At 32.9% G+C, this 12,989-nt stretch overlaps 1 protein-coding gene across 1 annotated transcript; it reads right to left on the bottom strand.

Moving 5' to 3' along the window:
* Positions 1-344: 344 nt before the first annotated feature.
* Positions 345-9,137, bottom strand: mei-W68 (meiotic W68). The gene is made up of 7 exons (XM_088223746.1): positions 9,119-9,137; positions 6,275-6,425; positions 5,559-5,702; positions 4,199-4,389; positions 3,340-3,485; positions 2,209-2,346; positions 345-644 (listed from the first exon to the last, which is right to left on the bottom strand). The coding sequence occupies exons 1-7, from the start codon at positions 9,135-9,137 to the stop codon at positions 345-347; spliced, it is 1,089 nt and encodes a 362-aa protein (XP_088079872.1).
* Between the last annotated feature and the right edge of the window lie 3,852 nt (positions 9,138-12,989).

Below are 12,989 nucleotides of genomic sequence, written 5' to 3'. Positions count from 1 at the left end.
ATGGACCAATCGGCAGAACTAACCGAGAAGAAGCGAAAGAGATTTTGAGACGTCGCACGCGGATTAATTTCAGAAATACAAAACTTAAAAAAATCATAGCGCTGATATGTTTATAGCACAAAAATGTTTTTTAAAAAAAAAATGGCTTAGTTTAAAAGTCTATTAACAAATAAAAAAAAATGAAAAAAAAAAACATTGAACTTCCTCATAAAATGCTCTAATTTTTACCGCGTAAAAGAAAACATTATTTTTTATATTTTTTAAATTTTTCGTAGCACTGAACTTATTACGTCATTACAGGGTTTTATTACTGGACGATATATTGATACAATAGCATAAAAAAATCAAATAAGGTCCTTGGCACATATTTTATGCGGAATGTATCTGTCTGTCAAATACGCTTGTGACATGGTGGCGACTCCTTCAATTTCAGTTTTGGTCCCGTTCAGCAGCATTAGTTCCAACTGCTGCCGCAGGGGGGCGCCGGCGCAGCAGTACGGCCGCGCCAGGATGTCCCCCGCCCTGCTGACATCTCTGGGCGAGAGGGGAAGGCTGGGCGCGCCGAGGCGGTTTATGTCCGAGGCGTGTATCCCCAACCAGCGCACAGATGGCACTGCTAGGCGGCTCGAGAGGTGGGACATGGCCTAAAAAATAAATTGGAATCGAAAAAAATATTGAAAAATAATGGAAAACAATAAAAAAAGAGAAAAGCCTAGCCATTTCACTGAGTTAATGTATTGTCCTTTTTTTTTTAGTTTAGAGATTAGAAAGTCTGAATTAAAACGTGGGCCCGTATTACAATGGGAATATAACATTAAACATGATGTTTTTTGTAATATAAACCCTGTCACATCCGAAACCACGATGATCAGTATGAGCAAGAAGACATATTGGCACATTAAAATAAATTTTTAGAACAGCTAAAATCTTACAAAAATAAAATATTAAATAAAACAAATGGTTGTTTACTTCTGCAAGGGTGATGCGAGGAGAGGGGAGGGGAGTCTGATACACCGGCAACCACATGGCCACGCCATTGTTTTTTTTCCATTTGTTTTTTTTATTTTTTTATTATTTTTTTTTAGTTTTTGCTTTCTAAATATTTTTTGAATATGCTAATATGTCTTCTTGCCCATACTGATAATCGTGGTTTCGGTTGTGACAGGGTGTAAAGAACACCCTGTATACATATACGAAATTTTCTTAACGTGTTTAATTATATAGACATTTTTGTACATCAATTTCGATTTTCTGTGGTAGTATTCAAAACGCTCTCGCGGCCGTATTATTTTTTTAAAATTTTTATTTTATTTATTAATAAAACATATAAGACATGAATATCATGATATTATATTCCCAGGAGTTGTACGAGAAAACTCATTTGGGACGGTACATAAAAAAAATAGTACATTTCTTGTAACAATACATAGTATACATTTAAACAATAAAAATTTTAACAAATTTTAACAATCTATGAACTTAATATTAAAAAAGGAAAGAAAACATTTAAACAATCTGTGAACATCTCTTATCTCTTGTATTTTGTATGTAAATTGTTAAAAATAAAAAAAACTGTTTTTTCGTGCCGCGAGAGCGGTTTAGAAAAGCACTCCTGGGGCCTTATGATGGAAAAACATGACATTTAGTACCAACTCGCCAATAGTCGAGTTTTCAAATTTTTTTTTGAAAATTAAATTAAATAAATTTCAATAAATTTAATTTCACTTCATGCTCGCCTTTGGTAAAATAAGCAAAGATCAGTCTTACATTTTGAGTGCCAGTACGAGGAAAATTAAATATTGTACTGTAAAAACGCACAGGCGTTAAAACAGTTTAATAAATATTTCACGTCAACCATTGACATATGTATTATATGTCAATGACGTCAACCATGTCGAGACTTAAACCCGAGACCTCTCGCATGGTAGGTAAACGCGCTGAGAGCACGGCGGACATAAAAACAACAGGTAATGTTTGCATAAGCCACTGTATTCTTACATCAGTCGTAGGGAATCTGAATAGTTTATTTGATATCCGTAGGTAACATGATCAGCTTTACGCTTCAGGGGCCAGTCCAATGTATTTTAAAATATTGCAGATCACCTTTTTAATTGAATTTAAATCAAATCAATGACCACTCGAACGAAAGTTGCTGGGTTCGTTGATTGATTAAAAAAAATATTCATTTAATGTTTTTAAATAACTTACCAAGGAACCAAAGCGATATGTGCACATAATCTCTATACCATGGGGATCCGCGTCGACTAAGGCCAAGGCAGGAATCTTTAAAGTATCTACCAAAAGCTTCAAAATTAATCTTGTGCTAATATCGGGGTAGCCTTTACCCTAAAAAAAATAGTGTAGTAATAAAAAAAAGTTTTAAAAACCTGTTTACAAAACAATTAATTTTGAGAAAGATAAAAATAAATAATCCATCGAATTTGCGATTAATTATATAAACCCTGTCACATCCGAAACCACGATGACCAGTATGAGCAAGAAGACATATTGGCACATAAAAATATTTTTTAAGAACCAATAAAATCTTAAAAAATAAAATATTAAAAAAAAACAAATGGTCGCTTACTTCTGCAGGGGAGAAACGAGGCGGGGGGAGGAGGGAGTCTGATACACCGTCAACCGCGCGATCACATCCCCTCGCTTCACCCCTGCAGAGGTAAGCAACCATTTGTTTTTTTTAATATTTTATTTTTTTTAATTTTCTTCATTCTAAATATTTTTTAAATAAGCTAAACTGATCATCGTGGTTTCGGATATGACAGGGTTTAAAGAACACCCTGTATTGGCGGCCTTTTATTTCACAATGATTGAATATACTTTCTAAAACAATATTTTGAGGTTGTCCAAATGTTTCTAAAAAAACGTTGTCTACGCGAGGAGTAAATTTCACCCCCCAGGAGTGGTATTCTAAATTTGTTCTATCCCCTAGAGAGTGGTTAATTTGGAAATTCAGAATACCACCCTAGAGGTCATATTCCAAATGCTCTCGTGGCCGTAGAAAGCACTTTTATCTCACGTATTTTGTATGTAAATAAAAAATGTGTTTTTTACGGCCGCGAGAGCGGTTCAGAATAGCACCGCAGGGAGTATTCAAGAATTTTTTAAAAGGATTATGCTTCCATAGACTTCTCTAGGTAATTACAGGGCCCATGATCTGTCATTGGCTGATCTCTGTTGTAATATGTAAATTCTTTTTTTTTTATTAGACGGCTATCTTTCCACATTTTTTTATGTAGATATCGTTTTTTGTTTTTTTTTTGCATTGATGTTAAAAATATGCTTACATAGGCATAGATTTATAAAATAAACGTTATTTACCGTTATTAAGATACACGGTCCAAGTCTTTCCAAAGCCTCTTCATCTATGAGCTTTTGAAAAGTGGCATCCTTTTCTACCACTAGAATAAATCTGGCGGTAGATTGTATATTGGTAATGTTGACAACATCTTGGGGAATAAGGACCCCTGAAATGATAATAAATCATCATCATCATTTCTTTATCTAGGCCCTTAAATGTTTATTAATTATATTAATGTTATTTTCAAATGTTTTCTCCACTGTTATTCTAGTTTGTATGCCAACGATATTGATTTATTAATTTTTATTTATTCATTTATTTTTTATACTGCATAAGTGCCTTTGACAATATAAAATATAACATTATATTGAGTTAAATTATACAAAAAAAAAACAATATTAAAACATGGATATATAAAAAGAAAAAGTAAGACGTTACAAAAAAATCTGAAAAAACCGTCCAGAAATTTAAAAAAAATCATTCACTAGTAATCCGGACGAAAATTTTCAAAAACCCATTAAAAAAATCATAACTGGAAAACTACGCAAAATTGCGGAACATACAAAGGGGTGATTCGGATACCCCTCAGTATGAGGCACCTACATTTTAGCTTTGGACGTCACTGCTCCGGCCACCTGTATATTGTGTAATGTACGTAATTGTTGCTGTGCTAGGTTTTTATTTTTTTGTTCTAATATCACGCAGCACTGTGTGCACAACAATATACATAAATAACTAAATTTATTCGTAGTTAGTGGTGCATATGGCGTTGCGCAGAGGATCGTAATCATCTGGTGCATAAAAGTAAGATCAGTCTTATTCTTTGGACTCCAGTCCAGAAAAAATGAAATATTGCAGGATTGCAACTACCTCCTGCACCAGCTCCTTGGCAGCTGACGGTGTGTCCCTGAGAGGTGGTGAAGGAGAGGGGCCCGGCCAGGAGCCCCTTGGACGTGGCCAGCAGCCCGAGGTCCCAGGGCGGAGTCTCCAGTAGGCAGCACAGGTCCCGGACGGCGGCGTCGATGGCCCCTTGGTTCTTCACTCGGTCAACGTTCTGATAGTATAGCTCCCTAAGGATGTTAATAAATTGATATAAAATACCAGAGTGAAAAATTATTTTTTTTGACTTAATTTAATACAAGTAAATTGACGCAGTTTTTGCCACTATTCGTGTATTAGCACATTAGCAGTCATAGGGAAGGCAATAAAAACAGTAAAGTTTAAATAAATTAAAATCGCGTTTCATTAACCATTCCGGGCTAATGTGTAGTGGCGAGCGGTGTTTTTTTAAAACTAATTAACCCACAAGAAATGTTCATTAATTTTTACCTGCATTTAAGTATATAATATAATAGGTAATTATAGATAGCTATTTTTTTCTGTGGTTCTGTAAAAATCAATTCAAACAACAATAATAACAAAATTTGGGATATGCGTAGTTTAATTCTACACTATTTTAATACAGCAATTGTGAGCACTAACCGATTTCTTTCAAAATGCTAATAATGATAATGATAATAAATGCTAATAACAAATAAAATATAAAATATGTATCATCATCACGACACTACCATGACAATCGGAACGATTTTTTTTTCTTTTTAAGCCGTCTTTATAAAATTTTATCTGGGGTATACTTGATACCACCCTAGCGGATTTTTTTACCATCAGGCTCGGAAAGGTTAGATTAAATTTGTAAAATTGACGAATTTATTGACAAAATAAAAAAGGAAAATAAAGTTAAAAAAAACCAATACACAAACCAAATGCAATGTTCTAATAAATACACATCAGGGTGCTTGTGTGAAAACGATAAAGACGGTGACTTTTTTACTGTAAACATATTTTTAAGTACCTAAATGTAAGAATGAATCCAGTTAAAAACCTCAATGGAGTTGATTAACAACGGGTTCCATGAATTTACCTCACAAAATTCAATAGATGGAAAAATAGAAGTTAAGGCACGTGTCTAAACTTTTATACCCTTTTCTTGCTTGATGTTTTTTAAAGAATCAGAAACTTGTAAAAAAAGGCAGTGAAAACATAGCGCGTTTTTCTCAACATACGATCGTAGATTTTTAATGTGTTAACTAAGAAAACGCATAATATAGTCATTTATTTTTAAACTTTTTGTCTGGCACAAATAAACAAAGGCAATTAAGGTATTGACGAATTTGTACAAATAATATGAATGGATTATTAATATTGATTACTTGAACAATTTAAATAAAAAATAAACCTTCTAGTGCACGTTGACCGTTTCATAAGCATCTGATGGACTACTGAGAGGATGTGTACAATAAGACAGAACTTATCGCGGCTATTCGCAGAAGAAAAGTTCACCACGGTCATCTGAGCGTTGCTGGTTGACTTCAAAGATATTCTGAAAAAAAAATGTACATTTAAAAAATATATATTTTACGGAAAACAACAAATTCATATTTAACACTTTTACATAAACAAAAAAATCCTACAAAAGCATGACCGGAACACATTTTTTTCAATCACTAAAGCCTACTGAAAGTATGCGGTAGGTATCAAACATTTTAAAAAGTGCGAATATTCAAAGATAAACATTTTATAAAAAAATAAATATACCTTTACATACTTTTTAAAAGAAGCTTTTTAATCTGCCCCTTTACTCATAATAAAAAAAAAAACGAAAAAAACTTAAATAATTCATAATGCGTTGAAAAGTTTCGGAGCTATAAAGAAGAGTGACTCATCACAAGTCTTGAAATTACAAGACTGAATTTCAAGTACGCTACAGAAATTTAAGAAAATAGTTTATGTTAGCTCTAAAAGTTCAGAATGTTTAGCGCCACTTAAAATTGCATTTTGTAAAAAAATCCCGGGCGTAACAATTTAAACATTAAATTGCATCGCGAAACGTGATAAAAAATCTCTCGCAAATATAAAAAATATATATACATAATATTATTAGTAGCTACAAACTTTTCTTTAAATAAACAATTGCTCCAAAGCTTTTGATTTCGTAATACAAGCTTAGGATGGACGCCATTGGTTATACTTCTCAAAATTTCAAGTTGGATATTTTCTATTTTGTGGATCAAATTCTTCCGTCGCGCATCATGTGTTTCAATTGCTGAAAAGTAATTTTAATATAATTAAATAAAATAATACGATTACAAAATTTATTAAATTAAATTTGTGCATTTTAAAACAGAGAACAGATTGTAAACTACTAAAACAATATAGAGAGAAGATAATAGTATAACGGATGAAAGTAAGACGAATTGGCACTCAAAAACAACTCACGTCCATTCGCTTGCTCCAACTTACTTTAAAATCCATGTGAGTCAGAGAGCTTGGAAGAAAATTTATATGAAATAATATTATAAAAATATATTACCCAAAATCCAGTCATGTAAAATTTTATTCCACTTGCCGTTTGATTTTTAGTATTTCAATATAAATAATATACACCGCAAGACAAAAAAAATGACGAGTTTACCTGCTACCGCGCCCCTTGACTTTACTGAACCCTTTTTCTAAGAAATCCTTTATCGATACCTCTTTCTTTTGTTTAATAAATTAAGGACACTATGTGTCACCTTTCTACAATATTTACATTTTAAAATGTCTCAACAGTCTTGTTTTACCCGCGTTTGAGTGAACATAACACAACAATCATGGAAAGTGCAAAGCAAATGTCGATTGCGATAAAATCCAAAATAATCACATTGTCGCAAGAAAACATATCTAATTGTGAAATATCTCGTGGAGTTGGGTATTCAGAAGGTGCAGTGAGGTTTTTATTAAAAAAAATCCAAGAAACTGGATCCATAGAACGGAAAAAAGGAAGCGGACGGGGGCGCGTGACATCTGCCCGAGATGATCGCTTAATAAAAAAAATTGTTATGCGCGATCGATTTTTAACGGCACCTGAAATACACGCAGAGGTGCAGTCTACCAGCACATCAACATTTTCAGTAAAAACAGTGTCCAGGCGGCTGTTGGAGCATGGTTTCCAAGCACGGAGTCCCGCAAAGAAACCATTACTCACGGACAAAATGAAGAAGGCTAGACTGGATTGGGGGAAAGAGCACCAGAATTGGACTTTGGAGGATTGGCAAAATGTTGTTTTCTCTGATGAATCAAAATTCAACCTTTTTGGTCCAGACGGCAGAAAGATAGTTCGACGAAAACGTGGGGAAAGATATCATCCGTCGTGCGTCACTCGAACCGTTAAACATTCACCCTACGTGATGATTTGGGGGTGCATGACAGCATACGGTTTAGGACCTCTAAATTTTGTACAGGGTACGATGAATGCCATTCAGTACAAAAAAGTGTTAAAAAAACATATTATTCCAACAATCGAGGACATTACGCAGTATACCGCGGACCCAATTTTTCAGGACGATTCTGCGCCGTGCCATAGAGCCCGCACTGTGAGTACAAATATATATATTTTTAAATGCATTTTGTGACCACATGATAAATAATTTATTGTTTTTTTATAGATCAATGAATTCAAGGAGAAAATTGGCTTAAAATCGTTGACGTGGCCCGGGAATAGCCCTGATTTGAACCCGATAGAAAATTTATGGGCGATTATGAAAAAAAAAGTCGGGAAAAAAAAATCAAAAAACATTGAGGAATTAAAAAAAAACTTAATTCAAGTTTGGGAAGAAGAAATAACATCAGAAATTTTAGATTCGCTTTACGCTTCTCTAAATAATAGAATTTTACATGTTATAAAAAATAAAGGTGAATTCACTAAGTACTAAATATTTTTAAATGTTATAAATATGTTTAAATGTAAAATACTTTAATTTAAAATAAAGCGATAAGAACCTACTTCTTAAATATGAATTAAAAAATAACATGTCTTTTATTATTCCATCACAAATACTCGACCATAAATGAACCGTTGTGGGTCTCTAAGGTTCGGGTAATCTGATACCTGATATATAATGGCAATTTCTAAGTACAATTCATGAGTAAGATTTTTTATTTTAACCTTGAAATAACGAGTAGTCATCACATATGTCAAACAATATAAAAAAAACTAATTAAATATCAAGAATAATTCATTATATGTCAATTTTAGTTTTTTTTGAGAACTCGTAAATTTATTTGTCTTGCGGTGTATATAAAAAAAGTAGGTACGTGGTTGAGCCGATAATTTGTTTCGAAGCATTTTAGCCAGAATAATCATATGTAAGTAGATACTGGCTAATTATAGTTTTGTGAGGTTGCTGAGCCTGACGGGACATTTTTGGTTTGGCTACATTGTTTTCCACCGCGCTTTCTTCGCTTTTTCAACGACTGAATGTTACGCACGCCTTTTTGAATCGACAAAAGTTTTTCGCTATTTTCGCCGTGAAAAATATAATAACTTTGCCTAAACTCGCACAACGCCGCAAACATTTCATCTTCCATCGCCGTTCATCATCATCCGCCGCCTCCAGACAAAATAGTATCTACTTCCATATGATTATTCTGGCTAAAATAGATCGAAACAAATTATCAGCTCAACCAATACATATCTAACGTAAAAATGTCTGCATATAATGTACATACTTTTTGCGGAAGAGAGTTGTGAAGAAAATTTTCTAAAACTCAAGGAAGGATGATCATTCGCATTTTCTGATAAATTAGTCACAGCCTTTCTGAAAGAATGAAAGTCCACAGTCTTTGATTTCTTCAGGAAAGTCTGAAGAACTTCAGATTTGGATTTCCCCCTTTCACCCTGCATCAGGTTTTCTTGGAATTTATGTTTTAGATCCTTGACTGCCGCCACGTATTTTGGATCCTGATTTAAAAAGTTACTTGATCGACCTTCGGTCATTTTTCTCAATTTGTTTAAATAAATCTAAAAAGAAAAAAAATCATTTATTTAAATAAAACAATAAAATTCTTACCCGCGCACACCAAAAGCACACATCTGGACACAAATCTACAAGGACACCTTATTGAAAGGACCTACATCTTTTTACTTTCAATTTTCCATAATCATATAGGTACCCTATTTGATTTACAAATTAAATATTAAAATAAAATTAATCTCTTTTTTCAGGGTGAGGAAATCATCCCATTAACGTTTTAAAAATATGATTTATAGAAACTCTCACATTTTTCGACATATAAAAAAACAACAGATATCAATTGGAAAACCACTCAATAAAAAAAAGCAGTGTAGTGTTCCGGATCAACTGTCTAAAAGACAAAGTCCGATATTTTGATTTCTATTTGCAAAGCAGTTACCTACAGGTATTATTGCTTCTTCTAATAACTTTTGAAAACGACAAAAAAAATAGTTACATAAAATTTTATATTTTGCATTATAAAATTGCCTTTTATACTATAAAATGAGAAGCCAATTCAGCAATTTTGTCATGGATTTTACATAAAAAATGTTATTAATGATGGTGTAAACTGCGAACCATCCCATATCTAATCTCTATAATCATGAGTCAGGTGAGCACCATAGCCCTTCTCTACAGAATCCGTCTTATCTCAGCAATTTGTCATCTACGGCTTTGTGTGTCTATATGCTATAAAATAATTCAAATTTTGATGAAGACCACATTGACAAGAAGTCATTTCTCAAATCGTAATAATGATAATATAGCGATCAGTGGTTAGTATTCGGTGATCAAATCAGCGCGTTCTGGGCTAGGTCCCGTTAGTCGCGCAGCGGGGGTGTGCCACCAGGGTTGAAATTTTAGCAAAAAAGCGTGGAAATAAAATGTTTTTTAATAAATATTTCATTAAAATGTTTGTTACAACTTGTGTAAATACACGATTATGTATATTATAGGCCAAACCTTTGTTTTTGTACTAAGTTCGATTTCTGGCAAGGTGGAAGTAAAATATTTCATATCACAGGTGGTTCTATACTAAAAAGTTTCAAAGTTCCTAGACTGGCACTGGACTGAAGCGTAGGACTGCTCACCTTATATTCTGCGTAGCAAAAAATGACAAGATACGCTGCAATTGCAGCACCCTATCCGCGGCTGGGTGAGAATAGGGAAAGGATGAATGGTACATCGGGCATTGCATTGGTACATCAACTGTAACGTATATTTATCATGTATTTTTTACATAAAGGTAAGATGATCAGTCGTACAGTTTAGGTGCTAGTTTTGGAGTTATAAAATGTTCTAGTGTAAAAAACCTTAACAAAAAATATATAATGTCGGAAATTGAACTCAAGACCTTTTGCATGGCAGACACACACGCGGAAAATTTAATATTATAAAAAACAATAAAACAAACACGATTTTAAAGAATTCCTTGAATTGTTTATATAAATCAAACATCAGCTTATATGAAAAATCTAAGGGTTTTATATATTTAAATGATTAAAAAAATTAACATCAAGAAGACCGCTCTTGCAGAAGTCGATTTTTTTACAATAAATATAAGGCGGTATTTTTGTAATTTTTTTTAAAAATTCGGTAACTAATTTGAAAGGAATCCAACCACTAAAATAAAACGAATCGGGCTATTTTTATTTTTCTACACAGAATTCCATACATACACTGTATGTTTATTGTATAGTACATAAATGATATACGAGGAAAACCAAACAATATTTCTAATCGCCATAAATATTATCACGTACGTCTGTCGCGTGTCCCATGTAGATACACAAAGGTGCTTTTAACACCTATTAAAACGTTTGAGCAAAACGGAAAAAGTGAGCTGAAATCGTGTTAACGTTATTTTATGACTGGAAAAATAGATTATTACCCGTATAGTATGCAAATCATTACGGCAGGGTGTGCGTCAGTTCCCTATAGTGACATGTGCACAAGTCACATAAAGAAATTATCTGTTTTTTCTTCTAAAAGCGAACAAACATTAGGTATATATTTAGGTCTTAGGAAATAGAACCACCAATTTGATTATCGAAGGCAAATAAATGGCTGTTAATTAGACAGCGGAGCGACTGTCACAACCTCTCACTTCTGTCCACTGTACTTCATAGTCCTAACGCTCCTTTATACCTCCGAATTTTTTTCTACGTTTATCAGTTCATGATTTACCTGCTCATTCTTATTCTCAAAGCACCCTCCTAATTTTCATACAGCTCGACTTTAGATTCAACTCCCATCTACTATCAAAGATGTTTCTAAAGTATCTAGCTCTATTTGAATCACGCCCAAAGAAACATCTTGTTTCTCTTTCATATTTTTTCTTCTTTTCCTCTCTACTCCCTTTTCCCATTGAATACTAGTGTCGATATTAATAAATTAGTTGGAAAAAAATACCATTCAGCAATAAGCCAGCTTATGTACAAATAAATTTGTACAAGAAGTTGAATGAATCAATAAATAAAAATAAACAAAATAAAAATATCAAGATTTGAGAAGTAAATAAAAATACACACTTTGTTCTGTGTGTGTGATATTTGAGTATTTTCCAAAAGTTTATATTATTCAATGTCATAAAGCAAAAAAAATTACGTCGATTCGTGTTGACATATTACAAAATATCTTTGTTTTTTTATAGCCTTTTCACCTCTCAACTCGGGCGTTCTGGCCAATTACAAATTATCAATGCTGAATCAAATAAGCGTTAGAAAACGTTACCTGGGCCGCGATTATGAACGGCTGTCTTCATCGGCATATACTGAGACGGTATAAACTAAGATCAATATTTAAGTCCGAAAGTTTTTATATTTGTATTTGTATAAAAATTTAAAGTATCTTCATCGGTATCCGGTAATTAAACATGTCTAAAAAAATTGTAAACATATTCTATTTTTCATACAGAAAACTCAATTTTACTTTGTAGATAAAATTAAATGATACATTTTAACTTCCCATCAGAATACGTACTGGTGGATTTTTATAAGCTGGCGCGTGCGCTGTACTTCCACATACGCATTGTGTAGTATCAGTGAATAAGCCCATGGTATGACATCGCACGGCATACGCATTATGAAAATAATCTCTGTCTCTCTCGCGCTCAGACGCGTTTATGAGCGTGACATAGACAACTTTTGCTTTATATGCTTTATTTAGCAACTAGCTAATGATATGGTAATACAATATACATAGGATGTTTCTGCGTTTGTCTGAATTTCGCTGCGATTCTTAATAGTAAAAATATACAAATATGTATGAGTATTAAGTTATGGATTAAAAACACTGGTTTAAAAATATGTTGGTATTTTCATTTAATCAAATCATGAATAGGTCGATTATGTAGTGATGGCGCTTTCACAAAACTTACACAAAACATTTTTAATGCACAGAATACTAATTTTAAAAATCTTGATGTTATAATATTGTTATATAAATGTTTTTAAAAATCTCTTTTGGACTCTTTTTGGCACTGAATTTTAAAAAAAGATAGCACATTTGGTTAAAATTTAATACAAAGTTTTTTAAAATCGACAACTTGTAGATTTTAAATGCGTTAGTGTAAGTTATATGACCGCGCTAGTTTAAATTAAACCACCAGTACTCTGTTCGTATTTTTTGTATCACAAATAGGGCTTTCAGTCTCGACACGAATTTAAGTCTCGGGACTAAAACGAGACCAAATTTCGAGACTTTTATAGACTTAACTTCGTAGAAAAATATTGAATATACTTAAAAAATCCCATCGTAGCAAACCATTAATATATTTTTTTATTAAAATGAATACAAAACATACCGACTAACTATCCCGATATCGCCAAACACAC

This window comes from Micrasema longulum, unplaced genomic scaffold, assembly GCF_059751315.1.
Source record: "Micrasema longulum isolate JH-2025_06_02 unplaced genomic scaffold, ASM5975131v1 h1tg000250l, whole genome shotgun sequence".
Taxonomy (NCBI): domain Eukaryota; kingdom Metazoa; phylum Arthropoda; class Insecta; order Trichoptera; family Brachycentridae; genus Micrasema; species Micrasema longulum.
This window is presented reverse-complemented; position numbering and strand designations above follow the sequence as displayed.

What these genes read in the sequence shown, in the direction of transcription:
- mei-W68 (XM_088223746.1), bottom strand. An exon ending in AATTGTTTATTTAAAGAAAA is followed by an intron (nt 5,703 to 6,274) that starts GTTTGTAGCTAC and finishes TTTTTTTTTCAG; the next exon opens with AATATCTTTGAAGTCAACCA. An exon ending in CGTCAGCTGCCAAGGAGCTG is followed by an intron (nt 3,486 to 4,198) that starts GTGCAGGAGGTA and finishes TTATCATTTCAG; the next exon opens with GGGTCCTTATTCCCCAAGAT.